A 25,883-nucleotide genomic window follows, 5' to 3' on the forward strand; every position below is an offset into this window, starting at 1 on the left:
TATGGTACATTTTTTTTAAAAGTCAGGGTCTATTATGATGCACGAAATTAAATTATAAGGGTTATTATGTGTATTTTATGTTTTCACTCAATATGGCTATGCTGTTACATATCTGTTGCAGGATTTGATTCCAACCATAAGGTTGAAATCGAAGTCCAACTTGTTGAAATTGATCTCTCTCAGTCAACATACTCTAAACCTGAAGACACTCAAAAGGTGGGACAACATCTTCTCCAACTATCTTAATTACTTTATGTAACATTCATGTGTATCATAGTTTATTTATTTACTTTTTGCTTACAGTGCTCATGTGTATCATTATTTATTTATTTACTTATGGCCTTGCATTGTTGTAGTTACCTAAATCAAATTAGATGCTTCCAACAAGATCTACAAAGCTGGCAACTAGAAGAAGATCATCTCCTCTAGCAACTTCTGAAAACTTGGATCCAATGTAGGGAGCCAGTTCAGCTACAGCGTTAAGATTGGCAAACATGTTGAAGTTTGTACTAACTCCGGGATTTAAGTCACCAAGGAAAAAAATGATAATGTTTCTTATAAATATATAACGGATGATATTAGCTAGTTATTTCTAAATGTAAGTCTATTTTTATTTTGGAGAACTGTTATGACAATGGTCATAGATAAAGGTACTTATCTATTTTTGATGTTTGTTTGTTATTATTATGTTTGTTTTGTCAATTTGGTAATGTGAATAAATACTCAAGACCTTAAAGATATGCATACTATGATATTTTGATCAATTATATATATGACAGTGCTTTAATTATTGACTATATGGTTGTCTTGTCTTCAATTTTTATTTTGTAAGTATTCACATCAAATGTTAGAACACAGTAGGTCAAATCTTTTCATCCAATTATGTCCAAATTTTTTCATTCATGAAGTTACAATCAGGAATATACTTATATGATCCATGTCATGCTTAAACTTTGAACAACAATATTAACACAAAAATAATTACTAACAACAACACTAAACACATGACTTGGATTAACACGTTCTAAGTTCTCACAATTGCTTCCAGTTTTCCTAGTTTCCAGGCCAAGTTCATTTTCAGTTCCCCCTCCTCATTATCTGCTTTTCAAGCCACATCTTCTTGTTTAGAATCTGCCCAAACAAATAACCTGCACCATCTCTTTTTGTTGGTCTGCAATAATCCAGAAAATGGTCATACCAATTTGGAACACAGACACAGCAACCATACATAAATGAACTTAACCTACTTATATTATAATTAGGACACCCACAAAAGCGGCTTGTTAGGATGCATTTCAGTCCCTGACCACCTAAGGATGGGGCGACATCCACACTATTCCGACACCTTTCCAGGCCTAGTTCGCACTGATGTTCTTGTCCAGTTTCCAGTTGAAAAGAAGCGGCTCGAACTCCCTACTGTCTGACTAGCACCACCCATCACTTGTCACAAGTTCGTTGCGAGCAGTACTATAGTCGGAAGAAGAAGAAGACAGAAGTGGAAGAAGAAGATGAAGAAGAAGGAGTTCACATTAGGTTTAGAGTTTATAAATGGGGTAGGGACTACATTGGAGCATGGTCACCACATGTCCACGTCATATAGCCGTTTTTACATCTACCGTGGCAGTGACTTTTCAGATCAACACTCTGATTTACTGATTCATGCCAAAAATGGGCTTGAGGACTTTTATGGAGTCCGGAATCCAATCTTGAGAACTAAAATGGTGCAATTAGAAATTCAAAGATAAAATTAATGCAGAAACCTAATCTGAGAGACCATTTTAAAAATTCAGTCGATACAGATGCTGTAAATTTGAGCAAATAAGTTTAAACATTTTCGTTCAAATATACTAACAAATATAAGAAAATAATTTTTTCCAAACTTTATTTACTTTTGATTTGATTTACATACACTTTGGCGCTGCTTAAGGTGGATTGCCAACCTTATTAAATTTAGGAAATAGGGAAGAATGGGAAGACTTCCGAACTCCAAATTGACATAGCAAATAAAAAATGTCTTCTATACCTATTTTGTTTTCACCTTGATATTTGTAAAATTATCTTTTTTTTTTTTTACAAACTTTGTAGGTTGTAGCTAGGATGAAAATAAATCCGAGTAGAGTCGAGTTTTAATTATATTAAATCTGATCTAATTTATAAGTAAATGATTTAAATCTAAATCTGTTATTTTTTATAGACTTTTTTTAAGCTCAAATCCAATTTGTTTAAAAGTTTGATAAGTCCACAAATTTATTTAAAAATTCTGTTTCGTGAATTACAACTTGAAATAATAAACTTAAAAAATTTAAATCGACATTAAATGTATTCTAAAATTTATAATTTATAATTTGTAAAGTATATAATTTAATTCATTTATATATCAACCGTTAGTCACATACATGCATATTATAACTATACTTACAAATTACAGTCCATAAACAGATTTTTTTTGAATAAAAAATTATTATTTTAGGTAGTCTTGACTATTGATTTTTTTAGTTTTGTTTTATATTTAATACAAATGAATAGTTGAAAGTCTAAACTAAGAATAAATTATTTTTAAAAAAATATTTTGACAAACCAGTCTAACGAATTTCATAGACTTTTTAAAAAGAAAAAATATAGGTAGACAATGAGAATACTAAACAATGTGAATAATAGATATGTCGGATGTTCAATTCAATAGGTATGCAGATGATTATGTTCATTTTTTTTAATTCGATGGTTATTTCTTTTGATTCGATTTACTCATGCACAGTTAACAATGGCTGGATGTTCAATTCATTAGGTGTGCAGATAGTTATCTTAATATTAAAGTTTAGGAGATAATTTGGGATGGAATATTTTTTTTTTACTTTATTGGATCAATTCTAAAACCTATTATTCACATTGTTTACAAAATTCATTATCTACCTAACAAAACCCTTTAAAAAAAATCTATGAGCTAGTGCCATTCTATACTCTCATATAAATATAAAGGGAAAATAAATCACCATAAATTGTAAATAAAGTAGCTTTATTTGTGGCCATGCATGTCCTTTAATTTATTTGCTTGTTTTAATGAAGGAGGTAAGGTGTATACGTTGCTATAATAATGGGCATGCAATTTTAATTTTATACTTTATGCATTATTATAATGGTGCTAAATCCCTCATACATTTTTAATTTTTAATAAACAAGCAAGTAGTGTTCACTAAAAAAAAAAAATTATGACAGCTTCTATTCTTTACTATAAACGCTTTTTACTCCCCTAACTTTTTTTCAATATGAATAATTCACAGAGAAGAAATTATTCAAATCTCTTGCTTGGAGCTCCATGTACCTTTTAGAATCCATTGTTTATATTTCAAACTCTTTTCTATTTTATTTCATTAATCATTCATCATTAATGTATAACCCAATTACTATAATGCATAGAACTAGAAGGCCTTCAAAGGATTATGCGTTTAGAATGTAGTGATCAACTTTTAGGAAGGTGTTGATTGCAGCTTCTCCCATGAAATTAGGTTCAGGAACGTCTTGACTAGCCTTTTCATACTCACAGCACCATTTCACCAAGCTTCCATTATCATCTCCCTTTGGTGTTACATTCACATATCCCTTGTAACGCTTATAGTACTTGAGAAGATCCCCATCAATCACACTATAAATTATCGTCCTCTTTGCATCATCAACACTTTCAATCTTCTCTGTCACCGTCTTCACAGCTTCATTTCCTTCAAGAGCAAAAAAGCCTAGATAATTATTCTTTTTATATCCGCTGTTTAAATAGAAGAAAAAATATTTTAAAGGGAGAACCAATCACTCTTTAATAAAATATTTTTTTTTCATCTCTATTTTATCATTTATTTCTCCAAGGAGGGAGATATTCGAAGATATTCATGAATATTAAATTTTAAAAAATAAAAAATTACTTATATGATTTATATATAAATATAAGAGTATTTAAATAATTGTTTTTTGGATATCCGTGGATGGATACCTTAATTAAATTTTTAATATGTATATTAGATAAATAAGTTCATAATAAATTTTATTATAAAATAATTATGTAAAACAAATTAATTTCCTTCAAAACAATGTAATAAAGAGACTAAGCTAATCGACTCGGATAATTTTTAAAGACTTATTGAGAATCAAAACGTTCAATTTAAAATTTTTTAAGAAACAACATGGGTATATAAAGAATAAAAATTTATTAACAACTAATACATCCAATTTAAATTTTTTTTAAGAAAAAATACAAGTATTTATTGTAAAAAATTAATCTAAGAAAAATAAAACTTTACGGACCTTGATCTCCTGAAATTGTTCTGTAGACAGAACCAACAACCTTGCCATCACCCTCAAGAATTTGAATGCTTTTGTAATCAGTTGGTGAGGCCTTAGGGAATATGGTTACAAAATCCCTAATAGCACCCCAGAACTTGTCTGCATTGGACTTTACCTCAGTTTCTGCCTCAAGCTTTCCAACGCTAGCAGCCATAGCTTACATTGAATTATGGTACAAAAATGTTGCAATTATATAAAGAGAAAAAATGCAAGGATTCAGAACAAAATTAAAATTAATAAGAAGTAGTTCCTTTTCCCAAACATAATGTGACGCATATTGAAGAGCTAGCAGCCGGGCGATAAGGTTAGTTACTATAATTTATAGGGTTAAATATAAAAATTAATCATACAAAACTATGTCACTTGTACAATTATTTACAAAAATATTCAAATTATTATAAAAATTACCCATAGAAGATTTTTCAAATAAATATTTTTTATTGTATATATAGCACCAAGTAAATTTTTGTTCTTCTATAAATTATTTTTTCAACGCTAAATATGAGATGTTTCAGTTTTCCAAAGGATTTCAATATGACCAAACATTTTTTATTTTTTGTAAGAGGTTTGACTTTACATTTATATATACACTACTCACATAGATACACCATGTCATCACAAATTAATAATGTTGAAATTCTTAATTCTAGCTTGTGAGATTAATTAATTATTAAGTGATGTACTAAAATTATTCATTGCAAATCATATCACCAGGATTATTTTATAGAAGAACAAAGAATTTAAATAATCGTTAAAAAGAATGACTATGAATCAAGTATCTTGAGTATGTACTAGAGGAACTTTTATTTTATGTAATTTATATTTCAACCATAATGAATAATAATCTCTAGCTTGTTGAACAATTCTTTTTAAAAAGAAATTCATTCAAATGTAATAATCAAAATAAGAAAATGATATTTGTCAAACTTTATTAACATGATTTGATTTTACACATGCAGTAGTAATAACCAATATTGCTTTGCCTTTAGCGGTTATATGCTTAGCTAGTTTAATGTGCTTTGCCGAACTATTTAAGTTCTAGTTCAGGTCATTATGAATAATAAACTAAACCAATTAAATTTGTAAAAAAAAGAAAGAACCATCTAATGGATATGTGAATAGATATTGTATCACACATTATGTCGTATCATATTTAATTTTAGGTGAATTCTAACCGACTTCCTCTTAATAAATAAAGAATTTATTATCTTCTATGACATATTTTATAATTATTGAACAAAAATTATTAATTTATCATAACTAATATTAATCATCATAACCAGAATTCGGATAATCATATATAGCCAATTAGAGTAAATTTTTTAACTTCATTTTTTCTTGCTTAGAATTAACCATTAATTGCTTAAACAATATTATCAGTCTATTCTGCCAGAAAAATGTGTGAATCAGGCAAAATTCTAATTCAAACAAATCAACGTTGGATTTGAATCAAATTTGTCACGTTAAACCACCACAAATCTTTTAGCCGCTAATTTGGTTGGATAAGTTATATGTATCATTGAGAAATAGATTTTGGAGAGTGGAAACCTTTTTTTTTTTAAATTAATTCGTTTATAGTGAAAATTTATGGTTTTAATGTTCCCTTGCAATCATTAATAAATAATTAAAAGGATTAATCATACACATATGTGTGGTCAAAGAACATTTGATTCAATGGTTAATCTTCTCTTTTCAATCTTTTTGCTTTTGAGACTGGAAAAGACTAAAGGATTTGGTAGTTTAGGGGAGAAAATGGTGAAATAGCAAAATGGAATTTTTGTAAAAATTCTTGTGATTTACAGATATTATTTTACTCTTCTAATTGATTGATTGGGTTATTCAAACTCAGATCAAAGCTAAAGAGAGATTATTAATATTAACTATGATGACTCAATAAATTTCTCTAATAATCATAAGACATAACATAGAGGATAATAAACCTTTTATTCTTCTAAATAAGATAATGTAAATCAACACAGTATTTTACATGCATATATGAAAATGCAACATTATTCTTACACGAACAAATGACATTATTGTTGCATATATAAAACGCATTATAAATTTATGCGCTTAGAAGATAATCATCAATCTTTGGGAACATCTTGGTTGCAAATTCTTTGATGAAAATAGGTTCAGGAACTTCTTGGCTAACCTTTTCATATTCAGAGGACCATTTCACAATGCTTCCATTATCGTCCCCCTTTGGTGTTACATTAATGTATCCCTTGTAATTACTCTTAAAGTACTTAAGGAGGTCACCATCAATCACACTATAAATTAATGTCCTCTTTCCATCATCAACATCTTCAATACTTTCTGTGACTGTCACAACTTCATTGCCTGGAAAAAAAAATTATTTATGAAAAATACAAATATATATATAGTCTTATTCCATAGTTATTATGGGTACTCATTTTTATTGCTTATTTTGATTAACACTTATCTAAAAAGTGTTGTATATAAGGGTGCATATGGCCCGACCTGCTCTGAACGGCCCGGCCTGCTCTGAAACTTTTAAGGACTAATTGAATGTGATTTTACCGCATTTAAGGTTGAGTAAGAGTCTCAAAAATAAACTCGATCATTATTTCGGATCGGATCCGGGTCAAGGCGAACTCAGCTTCACCTAACCCATATGCACTATAAGGGAACTAAAAAAAATATTTATGTTTTAAATTAATTTTAAATTATGTTATATTAATTATAAATTTATTTTTATTTTTAATCACACTTATTAAATTAGAAAATAGATCAAAAAAGTATCAAATTAAAATTTATGGACAACTTCAAGTTCAAGTATAAATATAGGTAACAAGTTTCTTCTTTATAAATAAATGCATCATAAATAAGTTTCTTTATAAATTATTGTTAAAATTTTAAATACCCAATTTTCACTTGGTTTGTAATCGATATAATTGTAGCTCGAAAATGTTTAGGTTTTATTGAGTTAGGATCTAAAAGACAGATCCGAGATATATATTTAAGATCGAATCTGGATCAGGACACCTGAACAGCCCTAGTGATATATAACTATATATGGTTCTAATTATATATTATGATGTAAATAAAAATAATTATTTTTAACTGATTAATAAGAACTTAATTAATCAGCAAAATACTCTTTGTTACGTAAATATATGAAAATGAATTTAAGAAGAAAAAGCGTTACATACCCATGTCTAAAGTATATTTGATGATGGAGCCAGGCACCTTGGCATCACCCTGAATAATGTGAATGCTTTTGTAAACAGATGGTGAGACCTTAGGGAGTATGGTTGCAAAATCCCTGATAGCATTCCAGAACTTGTCTGCATTTGATTTCACCTCAATTTCTGCTTCAAGCCTTCCAACAACACCAGCCATTGCTTGATTTTACGAAGAAGAAGAAGAATTTTTGTTGTTGTGACTTGTGAGGACCTGCTACAAAATTTGCATTTATAATAATAATAATGGAAATGGTTTAGAATAATAACAAGTTTATTTAATATTTTATATTTATATTTTGTTTGAGTAGAATATTATAAAAAATAAATGTCACTGAATCTAATAAACATATTTAGAAATCGTTTTACTTCAAGTATTATCCATATATTAATTATTTTACACATTAATTATTATACCACTTTTCATCCATTTTTATTCAACAATCTTTTCAAAGTCGGTATATAATAATAATAATAATAATAATAAGAGTTAATTATTAAATCAATACTAAAAAAAATGATTTAGATCCTCTAAAGTTTGAATTTTACTTTAGAAAATAAAGTGTGATCTTTCACCATTAATTTCATAAGTGGGACCAACAATAAATATAGAAAAAAAACTATTTAAGGATAGAAGATCATACTTTACTCTCTAAAGTGAAATTCAAACTTTAGAGGATCTAAATCTCTAAAAAAATTCTGATACTGATAAAAATGGATTTAGATCCTCTAAAGTTTGAATTTTACTTTAAAGAATAAAGTATGAACTGCTATCTTTAAATGATCTTTCATATTTATTCTTAGTTCACCTATAAAATAATTTTAAAAGACATAAAAGACAAAAAAAAAACTTCAAAAAACTTATAAATTTGACAAAAATAACTAAACATGAACTGCTCACATCTCTATTAATAAAAAATAGAACACACACAGATTATTGTATTGTTTGGATTTTCGTAACTGGACATCCAAACATCTTAGGAAGGGACGGAAATTAGGAAATTACAGAAGCAAGTAAACAACAAAAAAAAAAATTACTGTGCAGAAAAATGAAAAATTGTCCGATTTTTAGTTAAGTCGATTCATCGATTTTTAGGTCTAGTTTGGATAAATAACTTAATTAAACTTTTTTTGACAAAATAATTTAAATAATAAATAATTATATTAAAAGTAACTTATAAATAAATTATTTTGTTTTTAAATTTTTAGCTCTAAAAATACTTATTTTTATAGAAATGTGATAAAAAATAATAGTATTATGAGAGAAGTCATTTTTTTAACTTCTTTATAAATTCTTAAATAGCTTCTTAAAAAATTATAATTTAATTTTAAAAATTACACTAAATATTAATATTATTATTTTTTATAAATCAAAAGTTCAAAAAATTTATTTTTAAAGCTTTTAAACAGCAGTTATTCAAATTTTGCATCCAAATCCAGCTTTTGAATATGGCCCGAAACTAATTAGATTTCGGTTAGCCATTTTTTGGTCTGGTGCAAATAAAATAATAATAAAATAAGGATATATACGCGATGAATTACGAAGATATAATATTTTTTTAATTTTTTTTAATAATGATTCTAGCTATATGCATACTCGCATTAGTATATGCATCCACTACAATATCATATTTTTTTCCATTTCGAACGTATGGATGTAATATGAATACTCAAACTCAAAATATAAACTAAGTATCATGCTAGACATATTATAGTTATATGCTCTATGTATAAACTCATATTTACTATATAATTTATAGACTTTTTTAGATCATAATTTGAATCAATACATCATTTTATAATTTTTAATCATTTTTTAATATTCTCAAAATTCATAGATTCGTCTCGATGATTACTCAACAGTTTTACAAGCGGAACGATTTTTTCAACAATATGTTGTTGATAACTATGTGAAAATAAAAACAGACAAGTTAAGATGGGTTCGATAAAGACAACAGAAATTTCGAGTTGAACTATATCAAAACTTACAAGATACTTTGCACACAGAAAAGACTAATACTACTAAATATTTTTCAATTTAATAGCTATACGATTGATCATTACGTGTTTTCGAAGTTAAAATTTCAAACTAATAATACTTTTCTCTATAATTGATTTCATAAAATGTTGACAGAAGAACAATATTATTATCGTCGTTCGTGGGCAGTCATTGGCTTGGGACATGACCCAACGGTATAAGGATGGAATGACTATTATTCTTAAAGAAGGCAAACCGGATATTTTTTTTACTATGACATGCAATCCATCATAGTCAGAAATAGCTTCAGAAACTCAGCCCTACTCAAACTCTCGTCCGGATCTAACAACTATGATTTTCAGAGTCAAATTCTAACAATTAAAGGAGGATGACATTACCAAGGATGTATTGGGAAGGGTGAAAAGCTATATTTATGTCACTAAATTTCAAAAAAGAGGATTGTCACATATACATATGTTGCTAATTTTAGAAAATAATGACAAGTTGAGTGATCCTGACCAATATGATAGTTTGGTCCGAGCGGAAATACCATGTAAACAAGAAAAACCATACTTACATGAGGCAATGCCAAGGTATATGGTCCATGGTCCTTGCGCAACACTTAATCAATCTTCATCATACATAAAAAATGGTCAATGTAAACGCAACTACCCAAAAAGTTCGTACCAGAGACATGACGAGGTGATGATTCATATTCTCAATATAGGAGAAGATTTGATACTCCAATCTCTATAAACCAAAATGTCATATAAATAAAACTATATTAATTTTAAAATGATGAAAAAAATACTTATCTGACAAATTTAAAGAGTGAATGATATATTAACACCAATACTAAAATATGATATAAATAAAGTCACGTCAATATTAAAATAAAAAATAATAGTGATCTAATAAATTTAAAAAGTGAATAATATATTAAAAAAAATAAAATTAATTACTTAATAGTAATAAATTATTAAGTATGATTTAATTTTATGTTTTAGGGAGTAAGTGGAGGTCTCGACCCCTTTCTTTCAGCTTTTTTTAAAAAATATTAATAGTAACAAGTTATTAAATACGATTTAGTTTTTTTTTAAAAATTATTTAGTATTTAATTTATTATAAATAAAAATTCAATCTAATCTAAATATCAATGATTTCTAATATCTAAAAAGTAAGTAATAATATTAAAAAAATCTGAAAAAGTATTATTACTAATATTTTTTAATTAAATAAAATTTTTTAAATTTCATAAAATAAATTTTTTTTCTTCTTGTGAGCGTTCTTCTTGATTCATTTAGTATTAATTATCTCTGTTTCAACTACTACAACTGAGAGATCATTTCGGCTATGAATATTGTGAAGAATAACTCAGAAACAAAATAAAAGATGAATTTCTTGCTAATTGTCTTTTAATTATATTCAAAAGAAAATTGTTGAAAAATTTGACACATTCTTTAATAAATTTTATGATACGAAGAATCGACCACTTCGTTAGTAAAAAATATATACATATTTTTTGTATTTTAAAATATATTCTCTATCGGTATATTTTTGTAATACATTTTACATTATATAATTTTTTGTATAATCTTTTAATATTATATATGTTATTGGCCCTATAATAATATTTCTGGATCCGTCCCACATCCAACTGTTGTTAACTATGCATGAGTAATTCGAATCAAAAGAAATAACCATCCAATTAAAAATAATAAATATAATCATCTACATACCTATTGAATTGAACATCCGATATATTCATTATTTACATTATTTAGTATTTTCATTGTCTATTTATATAAATAATAAATTACAGTAATAGATTTTTTTTCCTTTTAAAAAATAGACAAATTTTTTTTTTAAGTTAAGAGTGAGACTCAAAATCAAAACTTTTGAACGAGACTATACCAACCATGCACCTTATAGTTATGTGAATATATATAGTATCGGATAATATTGTATATACCCCACAAATTAAAAAACGAAAAAAAAAAACATATTATGCCATATTACATTTTATTTCATTCACCTAATCAATGAGACAAAGAACTCTCAATTTAGATAGTCATCTCCATAAGATAAATTCTTATTTTTATTTAATTAACTTATTATTCTTTCTTCTTTAAGATTTTTCTTCGTTTTTCGACTATATACCGTTAGATAAATACATTCGGTGTATTATTCTAAAAAATCTTCAACTTTTATTATGATACCCAGCTTTTGAACATCTTTATATTTTATTTTTCAATAATTAACAAAATATAACTTATTATCTTTTGAAAAAAAAAATGAATGAGACGTTAATCAACACAGTAATTTACACGCATATACGTCAATGCAACATTATTCTTACACGAACACATCACATTATTGTTGCATATATATTATAACCCATTATAAATTTATGCACTTAGAAGATAGTCATCAACCTTTGGGAAGACGTTGGTTGCAAATTCTTTGATAAAAGTAGGTTCAGGAGCCTCTTGACTAGCCTTTTCATACTCACACGACCATTTCACAATGCTTCCATTATCATTCCCCTTTGGAGTTACACTAATATATCCCTTGTAACTCTTCAAATACTTAAGGAGTTCACCATCAACCACACTATAAATTATTATCCTCTTTGCATCATCAACATCTTCAATCCTTTCTGTGACTGTCTTCACAAGTTCATAGCCTGAGGAAAAACAACTTAATCATAAAATGTACTAACAAAATCATCTCTTACACTGAAATTATTGATGCTCATTTTATTGTTTATTTTGATCACATGGGCCATCACTTTTTGGGGTGGGGACAGAGTAATACTTGATTAATATTAGCTCAAATGCAAGACAGAAGGAACGTCGCCCCATAGGTTAAAAACCAGATATTGGTAGAGTAAAAAATTAATTGGATCAAATAGGAAAAATTTAGGGTACCAACTAATTTATTGTCAACAATAATTAATATAAAAAATATTTTCGCTAGAAAATATCTGTATAAAGAGATATATTCAGGAGACACATTTACAAAAATATTTTTATTAAATATCGTCATAAAAAAAATATTTTTATTAAAAACATTCATAAAACAATTTCATTAAACAGCGCTACAAGCAAGAGTTGGTAAAATCTTTGTTAGTTAGTGAAATTGGGTCAAATCAAAGAAAAATGGGGAAGGAAATATGTTGTGGTAGCCTGTGGAGGATTGACACATGACAAAGATGACATATAATTGAATACGTTGTAGTGAGTGAGTGAGTGGGTTTGAAGTAGCATAAAGCTTTTTGGGGGGGCGAGTAAGTGTATATAATTATATTAATAAAAATAAACAGTGCAAAATTATTTATAGAAAAAGTTTAGATCAGTACTTTCATTAAAATTTGGACAACACTTAATTATAAAAAAAAAAATAATTTCACATCATTGGATAATGGATATAATCTCGCACCATTAAAAACATTAATAATGACTAAATAACGACTACAAATTACAAAATTTTCTGACTCTTAACACTCCTCTTATTTATATTATAAATGTATCATTTATTTATTTTCTTTTTATAAAAATGAAAAGATTACATACCTTCACCTAAAGTTGTTTTGAAGACAGAGCCAGGAGCCTTGCCATCACCCTGAATAATCTGAATGCTTTTGTAAACAGATGGTGAGGCCTTAGGAAATATGGTTGCAAAATCCCTGATAGCATTCCAGAACTTGTCTGCATTTGACTTCACCTCAATTTCTGCCTCAAGCTTTCCAATAACACCAGCCATTCCTTATATGCTTATTGGTTGAGAGAGAGAGAGAGAGAATTGTTCTGTGACTTATGAGATTGCTATAAAAAATTGCAGATATGTGAAGAGACAGAGAAGATAAGATTCGAGGAAAAATTAATGAAGTGATTGCTTCACCAACCATACTATATATGATGGAACATATGGATCTAACTGGGCTGCAACTTGCAAGGTTAATTATTTATAGACGCAATTGTTTTATTTATGGAATTATTTATTTTATAGAAGAGCAAAAGTCAATTTAAAACTCCCTGAACAAAATTTCAATTATATTATATATACACAAAAATTCAGCTATGATACATATTAAAATACAAAACATACATTAAAAATAAATTAAACACCACATTAATATATAATAATTGATTTGGTGTTAAGTGTACAACTGTACATGATATTTTTGACCAAGTTATCTATCTTCTAGATAACTCTTTTTAAACGAACCAATTCTTTTTTACATACTAGGAAATTTTGTTACACAATGACATAATCTTTCATAGATAATAATAATAATAATAATAATAATAATAATAATAATAATAATAATAATTTTAAATTTGAACAATTAAGTTTAAGAATTTTCGTTCAACTGTACTAACAAAAAATGTCATCTATGCCTAGTTTGATTTGACCCTGATTTTTTATTTAAGTTATCTCTTTCATGAACTGCTTACCACACCCCTTCCATTTCCAAATAAGACAATAGAGGTGATCCGTTTAAGGGAAGCCATGCTAATCAAAAACCAACTATGCAAGCAGCACAGCAACAGACTTAAAGTAGTTCTTTTAAATAAAAGATTATAATGATCTAAATAATACATAATAGATTTGGATAGGAACTGTAGAATACAGTAAATCTTGCACTTGCACTTGAATTTCAATTTCTTTTGAATTTTGCATCATTGTATCATATATACGAGGTGTTTCGAGTAAGAGCCATGTGTTGAGAGCATGGAAATTTTCTACATCACCATTGTTGCAGGGAACAGCCTATCTAAGAAAGTATACACACCACCTCCTAGCAGCATTGCTCCACTGTGAGACAAGCAAATTGTAACATGCATCACAAACGCAGAAAGTTTTGAAACTCAGCAACAAATGTGAGTACCATTGTTGTTCTAAGTAGACGTTCAGGAATTACCTTATGGGATTGATCCATGCTGAGAACTTGCGAAATGAAAGCAAGCTCTGTTAATACAGACTTGAGTTAGATTATCCCGAGTATTAAGGTTGTTCTCTTAAAAAAAAGACGGGGTGTGGGTGGTGGAGAAAGAAGGAGAATTGAAAAAAATAGCAAGAACCTGTAATGCTCCAGCAAAAGAAGCAGCTAAGAGTAAGGGAGCAACATAACCAGTTGTGTATGTCAAAAGTAAGCTGCCTCCAATCACTGGATCCTATAAAGATATCAATATTTACTTTATTCAGAATGACCAGATATTAAAAATTAGACGTAAGAAAATAAACAATCAAATCCAATGTAAATTAATTAAGCATCAATTTAATGATTATCCAGAGGATGAAACAACTCAATCAGGGTTAGCTTGAGAGAAGCAGGTTAAGTCCTAAGCAAATTTTACTAAGAAAGTCGGTGAGACGAATCCTGTGGAGCTCTTTTGGAAAGGGATCGTGCCTTTTATATGTGTCTCTGTGTGTATGTTAAAAATCTAGTATTTATTACCAAGTTATTTGGATATAAACTCTATAAAATATAGTGAAATTCAAGATTACTGTACATTTAGAATTCAACTCAAGATATGGAGGATCTTACATTTCCATGAATCTTTAGACCAAAATAACATTAACATCTGTTAAAAGATACATAAAAATGCCTCTCAAGAAGCTTTTCAACTTATTAACTATAAACTAATGAGCAAGTAATAATGATTTCTGAATACTATAGTCAATAGTGAACATGTAAAAGAGAACGAAAAATACCTTGGATGCAGCAACATAACCTAGAAGGGTAGCCAGTACAGGTGTGCTGCAAGGCGAGGCAGCTAAAGCAAATGTAAGCCCAGCCAGATATGCTTGCACACCTGATAGCAGAATTTCTCATTATGCAACATTGCTCTGAATTCGTATTTATAGTGGAGAAACCAGTGTGTGTAAGATAACCAACATACTTGATGGGAAATTGGCAGCTGCTGCACGTGGATCAAAACTGTCGAAGAACGAGGGGAGCTGCAATTCAATGATCTGCAAAATTGCTCAAGATTAATCGAAAAATTAAATGAAATAAAAGATCCTGTCAGAACTTTTATGGTTGACTGGTTTTAAAATGGGAGTCCAAGAAGTTAGTAGACATCAAACTCATTCCGTAAAAAACTAAATTGAATTAAATTATACAATTTGAATGTAACAAATTTACTAATAGTAAATGGTCAAATTTGTACTTAGGTGTTGGTTACCATAAAAAAGTTGAGGACTTGAGGCTTGAAAAAGGCCAGGTTAGTGCTAAGCCTAATATATGGTTTACAACAGTTTGGGCCATCCTTCCCTATATAGTACTAAAGCTGATTCACAGAGAAAATAAAGAAAAAGAAAATGGAGGCAGGGGGGTGTGTTGAATCCTAAATTGGCTAGCTATATGTCCAAAGTATCGTTTATGGAGCTTAGAGAAGCTTAGCCGAAATTCTCCACTTGAGAATGCCTAATCTAATAGAATTCTTCAGAAGAGTTGAAGGTTTTATCAGGACAATAAACATAATAAATAACTGGTTTTAATATTCAGTGAATAACCTTACCAAGTAAGAGTAAGATACTAAGATAATTACAGTTTCGAGGCAAAACTGAAATAGATGAGAAAAAAGGCAAGGGGCACAAATTTTTTAATTTTAAGGGGAAAAAAATTGTTTCAGTACCTCAAGAAGGTTCAGACCCATAATTACAGCCAAACCAGAAGCAGCCAGTGGTAATCCTTGGCCTATCTGTCCATAAGCCTTTCCAGCAAAGGATGCAGCGACTCCCAAAAGGGCTAATGTTGTTGCAAGACCCAAGGAGAATGCAATTGAATCCCCAATAACCTAGCAGGGAGAAAGCATCATTATTATTCAGCATATATGCATGTATGAACACCTTAGCCAAATTGATCCAAAAACATGTAGAAACAAGAAAGAAATAAGACCATGTTAGGTACCCAGCCAACTAGAAATTAGGGACTTAATTTTAATTCAATAAACTATTGGCTAGGGTGGGTTTTGTAACTAATTTTCCTAGCTGACAAGTGGCAAGTGAGTGAGAGTGTGCATTTTGTTATGGGGAAGTAGTGAGAGGTCATTAAGAAAGGTTGGATTAGACTAGGACTACGAGAGAATTAGGTACCTCAAACACCTGATACTTTGTTATGCTGTTCTTTCAGTAAATAATACAAACACATACTGGGAAATTTGGTGATATCTCACTGATATTCTATCTTACTCCGATAATGGTTGTCAAAGACTACTAGAGCCAGGAGGAAATGATGCCACTTTGAGAGTTTTCATACATGAAATGCCAAAATATGCAGTTTATGGAACAAAATATCAGAATAGAATGCCTCAACAAGAGATCCAAGGATTTGAGTTCAGTGCTGCTACAAAATTGCAAGGACCATGTGAATGTTAAAATGCAGAAACATAAGACATCATTTCTCTCTAGCCCAAAAAACTACAAACCAAGGTTCAGCTTATCAATATTCCCTATTGATGTTTTCGTGAGAAAAGAGAGTACTTGGAGGAATAGTATTCTTTTCCTAACTCTTGTCAAATTAAATAAAGTTGCCAAAATTTCCAAGAAATTATATAAATAAGCAACCAAAGACAATTTAAATTGAACAAAACCAAATTAACACTTAGTAATGCTTTAGCATGGAAGAGCCCTCCATGTGATGGAATAAAAACCACATGACCAATTCGAGAAATCTTCCAAATTAAGAATCAATAGACAACCAAAATCAGGGACAATCAAAACCCAAGGCTCTTTCTGTCACGGGAAATTATCACGCCAACACCAAGGATTTGTTTTTGCTAGTATCAGGTCCTTCATGGCCATGGACTTGCTTAATTACTTTTGAAGTTCTAAACTTCCAATATATCATGCCAGACAACCCACAAGTCGTTAACAACTATTACAAGAGGATAATGAAGTCACAACAGAGAATTTCTTAAAGAGGATACAAGGGTCATAAGTGGTTTTATGTTATCCTAGGGTGACTATACAATAATTTTAAACGTTTTATTCCACAGCCTTGATGGTTATTTGAGTTAATACAAGCTATACTTCAATATCATAAATGATAAACCATCTCCTAAAAGTTTCATTGGGATTGAATATTATTACATCTAACATGCCCCTCCAATACAAGAGTCCACTGGGATTGAATGAAAACACATGCCACCTTAACTTCATTTAAGAAATTGAATTTTTATTAAGGAAAATGGGGCTACAAGTGTACTGTACTATAAGTAGAGACTTGAAGGTTTCTATACCAAATGAGATGACAGGAACAAAAGAATAATTTTTATCCACACCCCCCTTCGAACGTGAAACGTTATACAGTGTGTTAGATTATTACCTCTGCTCTACTTTTTCCAGAGCCAAATGCCCCTGCCAGATTCCCATTCACAATTTTAGGCATCTGAAAGGTAAGAAATACTTGAGAATGCACACAGTAGCAAGCATACCAATGTAACCAAGGGTCAACGGTAAGACACTGAGTGTACAAGGAGAAAGACTGGTCACAAGCCCTGCCCCAAAAATTACTGCCAAACTGTAGAAAGATAGAAATAATCATCATATGAAAACCCATGAGCATCCAGTATTAAAAAATAACAAGGAAATAAAGTAAAAGAAAGGCCAAAAGAATACATAAAAGGGATTTGCAATACACCTAGTGAAACTGGGAGAAGATAATTGACTCTGAACAGCTTCATTGGCCTGTTGCCCAGCTGAATACAATAAACCTCCAAACCAGTCACTTAGGTTTGCATCAGCCAAAGAATAAACAGAAGCAGCTACTTCCTGTAAAATAATTTAGTCTCGAGTTATATACCCTAACTATGGACTCAATGCATAATATACACAATATCATAATTTACAACATAATGACTAATCTGTAGAAATTATCTAGCAATGGGATATTCAAGGAACAACTGCAATAAATAAGCTTTCCTATTTGTCATTGGCTTACAAAAGCAAGCAACTTGAGTCTAAAATCTCATGCATAAAAGAAAACAAAGCAAAAAGAACAACTGACTGCTCTCTTCAATCTCTCGCTCAGTTGTGCAATAAACAAGGTTTACTTGAACATATGCATGTAGAATTAGTTAAGATATCATGCACACGTGTGCTCAAGCACACACCTGAACACATATCAAAAGGGAGACTGTAAAGACCTAATAGCTCTAGTAGTGATTGATGCAAAGAACATAAAACCTCTGACCAATATATTTATCCTACTTACAGCTTTTGCAGCAACTGGAGCAATCAAGTGTGTCACTGAAAAAGAAGAAAACAATAAACACTCACTAATACAATCAACCAAATTCATCATCCATGTCAGAGATCTACAATTTGACAGAATAGGATTTGACAGAGAGAATGCCTATTATGCAGTGACAATATGAGATCTACAATTTGCAAAAAAAAAAAAACCAGCAGAACTGCATTCTTTATTTCACATCTCAATGTTGGATTTAGCCTGGAGGAAAATTACATATATGTTATCCAACCCAAGTGGAAAATATAAGGTGCAAAAAATCTTGTCGCTTACAAGTTTCACCATTGCCAAAACAACTAAAATGAATTTACAACTGTGCACAAGACCTGTGATTGTTTTACTTTTACTGGATTATTAGGAGAATCATCCATAAAAACAAGATTTACATAAGCATTTTTCATTTTGTTCATATAATAACATCTTAGCTTGTTAGAAATGTGGCAAGGATTAAGGATATATATAAAATAATACATGATGTAGCGATTGAATCCAGCAAAGGTTGAAAGATAGTACCTGCCATGGCACCCATTAATGTCGTCACACTATTGCTAGTACCAATCTTCAACTTTGATTGAAGACAATTGTCACATTTTGGAAGTTCCTTCGATGTGTTGATAAGAACAATATTCCTGCCTTTTAGACACAAAATAAAAAGAGATCATACTATTAGTGTTTCATGGAATCATGGTATGCTCTTAAAGTGTGCTGGAAAACAGATGACCAAAATAGCAGCACTATTTGATACAAGAGTTTAATTGCTTCACACTATTAGTATTTAATAGGAAAACATGTTAAGATTACTATTTGAGATTTTTTAATAAATACATAACAAATATATTGAAAACTTAAATTTTACATATTTTCTATAAATTTTCTCGGTTAATAACCTTAACATAGTGCCCTAAGAAACATGTTAACTAAACCCTAGAAAAATTGTGTGCTGATATCCAACCAAGTAATGTCAGGTAGGCATGACAAAAGTAGTGGTCTGCAGAGTGTAATTTGTTAAATGCAATTTTTTAATAAATGCATAACAGGATGTCACTTTTACACACTCCATGTAAGATTCACCTTTGAGTATTTGACAGTGACATTGCTCCAACTTAAATAAAAAATAAAATAAAATAACTCATTTTTCCTTCACAAAGATTGCAAGTTTGCATCAGAGGCTTCTTAACACCTTTTTCTGAACGAGTAATAATAATAAGCAAATACTACTAACTAACAAAATTTAAAACAAAGTCTTTCATTTATGATGAACTTGGACCCGTAATGGAACAAAGGAATTCAGACTTAGGAGACAAACCATGTCGTTCAAGATTGCAGTTTGCAACTCCGCAAGGTCGAAGACGAAGACCGTAACGAAGAAGAAGAAAAAAAATGAGTAATTATTAGTTACAATATAGTAAACTTTTACTTGGCACTTGGCAGTATTCAAGTGAATTTGAAGCGCGCAGCTCAAAAACGGAACACAAGCAAGTTCTTATCTTGGAACACGGAACGGAATTGTAGAGAATTGAAAATAATAAAATATCCAATCCGAGTTGTGGCTTAGGCTTTTACCTATGTTTCGTTGCTGAAATTGGATTGCTTTATTAAAATGAATTCTTGACGTTGATTTGATGTGACAAGTTTATTTTTTATTTAAGGAAATAAAAATAAAGAAATGGCTTCCGTCCAATTGAACTTCTCTTCGCCACTGCTTCAAGCGGCACAGCTACAGGACCGCACTTTTGCCACCGCCACTCTGTTCCTCTTCCTCACCACCGACTCCAATTTCAGTCCTTCTCCCTCTACCTCTGCCTCTGCGACCTACTCCTTCAAGGTTCCATTTTATTTTATTTTATTATTTTTTAATAAAAATACGGTGCAAATTAACACTTCCAGGAAAAACAAAAAAGATTAACGGAAGCAAAAGAAACAAAAATTACCAAAAAAGAAAAAAGTAGCGGGCGGCAAATTTAATCTGCAGCAACAGGAAAAGTACAAGGCGGAAAAAATCGACCAAAGAAAGGTACGAAAATTAGGTCATTGCAGAAGCAAGTAAGCAACAGCAGCGACATTACAAGGCAGAAAAGAAAATAATAAAACAGAAGCAAGGAAGAGAAGAAATGACGAACACGAACCAGTGAAAGGACGGCACCGGCTGACTGAGGGACGTGTCCCGGCGACAGACTGCAGGAGGAGGGAACGAAGATCAGCAGAAGAGAAGAAGGATAAGAGATGGAGTTCAGTGAGGAGCATGGTGGTTGAGTAGTCCGACTAAACCGTCCGATTCCGGTTCACCGTTTCGTGGACATTAGCTATTTTTCGGTTCGCCCGTCTTGTTTGCTCCGGTTTTTTAGAAGATGTCACTTGTAATACATAAACGTTATTGAATGCTTGAATTCTTTGGGAAAAAACTGAGGTGTAATCATCTCCACCTAAAGTTGATAATTTAAAGTTGTGAAATGAAAATTTAGTTAAATTAGTTAAATTAGCCAACAATTTTTAATTATCAATTTTGTTTAAAATTAATTGCACTTGAGTTTTCTCCCTTTTAAAAATCTCATAGTAACACACCTCTGGTAATACAAGTTATAGAAACATTTTTAAGGCCCTAACCATAATGGTAATTACTGAAAAAATATCATTAGTTGTTGGGTCCCAAGATTGATGGTCATGGATTACTATTGTTACTTAAGAAAATCATAATCATAGTCAATTGGTGATTTTGACAAACTTTAATGGTAACAATGACGGTTACACCATACAAGAGAAATATTAAGGAACAAGGTAAAAACTACATTTGCGATGGAGACCATTGACAACCAAGGAAAATGCCCTTCTAACCTACAATGAGTATATAAGATGGAAATTTCTTGGATGACATTGTAATTTGTAGAAAATAATGTAAACTTTATATTATACTCGATTGAACTGGATTTTCACAGAGACTTAAAATGTTAAATACAATGAATCTAATAAAAACTATTTTTTGAAGAAACCAAAATGGAGAATGAGGAGTGCAGTTTCCATTTCCTTGTCAAAGGGAAGCAACAAGTCCCTACTTCTCTTTTCCTCATCAGCTTTCTCTTTTGCTTAAAGTACATGTCTCTCTCTTTTTCCATTCATTACCAAGAACAATAAAAACCAGGTTCTCTCCTTGTGTTAAGTAGTAGTATTATTCTCTCTTAATAATGTACTGTTACTAAAGAGAGTATATGGCAAAAGTTCTGTTAATCTCAAATACATACATACCAACTACTATTGCATTATTGCAATGTGATTTTTACTTGTACTAGTGTACATATACTAGCTACCAATAATGTTCAAGGGAATTATGATCATTTAAATCAAATTGAAGCGTTCTTCATCACATTCCATTTTGATTACAGTCATATAACAACATCTAAGAACTACCCATTATACTAATCATCATGCCATTTGGTTTGGTCTCAGCCTGGAACAAGCGCCGTCGAAGCAAGTCTCAAGATCATACAGACCCTTGTATGTATTCTCCTCTTCTTCTTTGTTTCTTTCATGTTGTAATGTTTATATACGTTTGCTCTTTCATTCAGGGATTTATAGGCCTGCAGAGTTTTGGCAACTAGAAGATCAAGCGCCACAAGCTCCAAAAAAGAGGCATGGATCGTCTGTTTTCACACTCAAGGAGATGGAAGAGGCAACATGTTCATTCAGTGATGATAATCTTCTTGGAAAAGGTGGATTTGGAAAGGTATACAGAGGAACTCTGCGTTCAGGAGAGGTAACAAATCGAATTTGTTATATCAAAAACTATACAGATATTATTGAATGACTCGAAAACTTTGTGATATAGATCTAAATTAACAAAGCATGATAACATGTACACCTCTGAAGGTTGTAGCAATAAAAAAGATGGAGCTGCCAGCTATTAGAGAAGCCGAAGGAGAGCGCGAATTCCGGGTGGAAGTGGACATATTGAGCAGACTAGACCACCCAAATCTTGTTTCCTTGATTGGCTACTGTGCTGATGGAAAGCACAGATTCTTAGTATATGAGTATATGCAAAATGGGAACCTGCAACATCATCTGAATGGTATATTATTAGTCTGCCATGTAACTAAGAATCACACTCAATATTGTTTGTTAACCAGTGCCTAATTAATATTTTAGGAATTGGGGAAAGAAAAATGGATTGGCCTCTAAGGCTGAAAGTGGCATTAGGAGCTGCAAAAGGACTTGCTTATCTGCATTCAAGCTCTTGTGTTGGGATCCCTATTGTTCACAGAGATTTCAAATCCACCAATGTTCTTCTAACCTCCAATTTTGAAGCAAAGGTACATTCTATATGTCATGTCTTTTCCTAGGAAAATTTGTGTAATTAGTTAAAACTCACATTTACATTTTTTTTTCCCCTTTCTAACAAGATATCTGATTTCGGGCTAGCTAAACTAATGCCAGAAGGACAAGAGACACATGTAACTGCTAGAGTGTTTGGTACTTTTGGCTATTTTGATCCTGAGTATACATCGGTATAAGTTTAAAACAGATCTCTTTTTGGAATCCAGTTTTCCAAGATTGTTTGACTAATTTGTTGTTACAACTAACAGACCGGAAAACTCACTCTACAAAGTGATGTTTATTCTTTTGGCGTTGTCCTTCTGGAGCTTCTGACTGGACGTAGAGCCGTAGATCTAAACCAAGGTCCAAATGATCAAAACCTTGTGGTCCAGGTTTGTATTGTATGAAGCTTATACATGAAGTGACATGTTGAAAATGTTGCTGGAATTTACTTTCTGTATTTTGTGCAGGTGAGACACCTACTAAATGACCGGAAGAAGCTTCGAAAGGTGATAGATGCAGAGATGGCTCGAAACTCTTACACTTTGGAGTCTATATTCATGTTTGCCAATTTAGCATCAAGATGTGTTCGTAGTGACAGTGATGAGAGGCCTTCCATGATAGAGTGTGTTAAAGAACTTCAAATCATCATCTTTACAAATTCAAAAGGCTTGGGAATGGTTATGCATAGCTTGAGAATGATGTAGTTAAATATTAGACTTTAGGATTAATAAGAATACTTATTATATATGATAACTAGTATTTTGGATTATCGTATATGAGATCAATGAGGATTATTCTTCGTCGAGAAATCCGATCCTTAGTTTTCTCAACTGTTTTGGAATTGTATTGCCTTATTGGTTCAACAGTTTTCATTCCATTCACACCCGCATTATTAATTCAAATGTGGAAAATTGATCACAATATAAACTTTATTATTATTTTTCATTTCCACGGTATTGAAACTTAATTTAAGAATTTTTCGCGAGCTAATGAGTTGCTATATGCATAATTCGAATTATGGACACTTGCTTAAACAAACTATTAGTAAGTTAATTATTAAAAGTTTAAAACAATGCAGGTTGGTTAATATAAACTTTATTATAATGAAAAAACATGTATATTTTTTCGGATCTATGATCATGGTAAAACATCCTTCGATTCGGATGGTGGTGTTTCCTCGTTGACAATGTAAGACGACGCAGTAGGATTGGAGTGGACTGGATTTAAATTGAATGTAAAAGAAAAATATTAATTGAGATGAGCTCAGCAGTTGCGGCGGGCGATGTTTTTGGTTGAGTTCAGAAGTAGACGCAGTTCAAGATTATTATTATTATTGGGAAAGTATGAGGAGCCAATAGAATATTTGTAAGTTTAGAGAATATTAGATATTTTTCCATCAGCCGAAGTTTTTGGGATGAGTGGTACCATGACATGGTATTAGAGTTTTAGATCTGAAAAGTCAAAAATTCGATTCTTTGTATAGATATCTCATTGTCTCCTTAGTGGGATCCATTATTATTATAACATTTAAATTATGGTGAATAGTATGGTGTCTAAGACAGAACTTTTATTTTTAATATTGGAGTGGTAGTGATGTTTTTTTTAAATGTGGATTGTTGGGGTGTTATACTCAAATATGGAATGTTTAATTAGAGAAGCAGAAATCGAACCGTCCAATTAATTAGAGGTACAGAAATTGGACTGTCCGATTTTTAGAGATACACAAATCAGACCGTCTGATTTGTAGAGGTATAGAAATCGAACCGTCTGATTTGTGAGAGGTACACAAATCGGACTGCCTATATGTGTTAAAAAAATTAAAACATTTAAAGTACAGAAATCGGACTCTCCAATTTATGTACTTTTCACAGTTTTAAAAAACACAAAAAATTACAACGTTAAAGTATATCACCACTTCTAATTCCATAAAAAAAAATTAGCCGTCTAAAATATTGTGCATAACTTATTAAAAAAGACAAATAATTTTACAATTCTATTAGGAACCAAGAGGGGGTTCAGCCAACTCTTGCCAACTTTTTAATGGATTGGACCTCGAAATTCATCTTAATAAAAATAAGCTAATATACATGGATGTTTCTTCTGTTAAGTATCAACATGTTTTTTTTCATACCAAATGGATGTTTTTTTATATATTTTTGAATTTTTTTATATTGCAAATGTGAATATCTATAATTTTTTAAGAATTTCATAATTTTTTTTAAATTTTATAGATATCTAATTATTTTTACCAAAATATAACTGAATATTTTTTTGTTAAGCATTAGAATATTTTTTTTTCATATTAAATGAATGTTTTTTTTATATTTTTGTAATTGTTCAAGGACAATTCGTGCTTCACCACTCATTCCTTAAACAATTCTTGAAATTGAACCAAGTGTAAGGCAGAGACCGATTTTAAAGGTACTCATAAAGCAATCAACAGGATTTAGAGATAACATGCTTCTGACATTTATTGGTGCGGTAGAGATAAGGAAATCAGATATCAGTGGCCGCGGCCTTTTCGCAACCAAGAATATTGATGCAGGATCGTTGATCTTAGTCACCAGGGCAATTGTAATAGAGAGGAGTATATTGGCAGGTAAGGATTTAAGCGAAGATGCACAGTTAGCAATGTGGAAGAATTTCATTCAGAAAGTTTATGAATTTGCAAGGAAATATTATAAAACTCGGGATTTAATTGGTATGTTGTCAATTGTGAAAGATGAGGAAGAACTTGAGATTCCTGATATAGATTTGTTTAGGACTGAGAATGTTGTGAACATGGATTCATGTGAAATGA

General features: G+C 30.7%; 4 protein-coding genes and 1 long non-coding RNA gene across 6 annotated transcripts; 1 reads left to right on the plus strand and 4 right to left on the minus strand.

Moving 5' to 3' along the window:
- Positions 1–3,316: 3,316 nt before the first annotated feature.
- Positions 3,317–7,723, minus strand: LOC107481184 (MLP-like protein 28). The gene is made up of 4 exons (XM_052258512.1): positions 7,506–7,723; positions 6,403–6,672; positions 4,291–4,485; positions 3,317–3,713 (listed from the first exon to the last, which is right to left on the minus strand). Exons 1-4 carry the CDS (start codon positions 7,693–7,695, stop codon positions 3,436–3,438), a joined length of 933 nt encoding a protein of 310 aa, XP_052114472.1. The 5' UTR covers positions 7,696–7,723; the 3' UTR covers positions 3,317–3,435.
- A 4,095-nt stretch (positions 7,724–11,818) lies between these two features.
- On the minus strand, positions 11,819–13,441 carry LOC107481300 (MLP-like protein 423). The gene is made up of 2 exons (XM_016101555.3): positions 13,089–13,441; positions 11,819–12,199 (listed from the first exon to the last, which is right to left on the minus strand). Exons 1-2 carry the CDS (start codon positions 13,276–13,278, stop codon positions 11,922–11,924), a joined length of 468 nt encoding a protein of 155 aa, XP_015957041.1. The 5' UTR covers positions 13,279–13,441; the 3' UTR covers positions 11,819–11,921.
- Positions 13,442–14,068: 627 nt separating this feature from the next.
- On the minus strand, positions 14,069–20,132 carry LOC107481120 (cytochrome c-type biogenesis ccda-like chloroplastic protein 2). Its single transcript, XM_016101334.3, has 12 exons — positions 20,082–20,132; positions 19,289–19,408; positions 18,740–18,774; positions 18,167–18,297; positions 17,961–18,046; positions 17,852–17,883; positions 16,161–16,322; positions 15,423–15,495; positions 15,235–15,335; positions 14,601–14,693; positions 14,441–14,487; positions 14,069–14,334 (listed from the first exon to the last, which is right to left on the minus strand). Exons 2-12 carry the CDS (start codon positions 19,302–19,304, stop codon positions 14,262–14,264), a joined length of 849 nt encoding a protein of 282 aa, XP_015956820.2. The 5' UTR covers positions 19,305–19,408; positions 20,082–20,132; the 3' UTR covers positions 14,069–14,261.
- An 11-nt stretch (positions 20,133–20,143) lies between these two features.
- On the minus strand, positions 20,144–21,189 carry LOC107481301 (uncharacterized). The gene is made up of 3 exons (XR_001590581.3): positions 20,902–21,189; positions 20,707–20,741; positions 20,144–20,593 (listed from the first exon to the last, which is right to left on the minus strand). It is a non-coding gene; the product is annotated as an uncharacterized LOC107481301 (long non-coding RNA).
- A 534-nt stretch (positions 21,190–21,723) lies between these two features.
- LOC107481182 (probable serine/threonine-protein kinase PBL28) lies at positions 21,724–24,026 on the plus strand. 2 transcript variants are annotated; one of them, XM_052258755.1, is made up of 8 exons: positions 21,724–21,861; positions 22,217–22,264; positions 22,336–22,523; positions 22,637–22,835; positions 22,913–23,076; positions 23,167–23,271; positions 23,350–23,472; positions 23,551–24,026. In XM_052258755.1, the coding sequence occupies exons 3-8, from the start codon at positions 22,431–22,433 to the stop codon at positions 23,785–23,787; spliced, it is 921 nt and encodes a 306-aa protein (XP_052114715.1). In that variant the 5' UTR covers positions 21,724–21,861; positions 22,217–22,264; positions 22,336–22,430; the 3' UTR covers positions 23,788–24,026. The 2 variants fall into 2 exon arrangements, with proteins under 2 accessions (XP_052114715.1, XP_015956883.1); XM_016101397.3 differs by lacking the exon at positions 21,724–21,861 and having other exon boundaries at positions 22,020–22,264.
- The last annotated feature ends 1,857 nt before the right edge of the window (positions 24,027–25,883 follow it).

The sequence above is a fragment of the Arachis duranensis genome, chromosome 3, assembly GCF_000817695.3.
Source record: "Arachis duranensis cultivar V14167 chromosome 3, aradu.V14167.gnm2.J7QH, whole genome shotgun sequence".
Classification (NCBI taxonomy): domain Eukaryota; kingdom Viridiplantae; phylum Streptophyta; class Magnoliopsida; order Fabales; family Fabaceae; genus Arachis; species Arachis duranensis.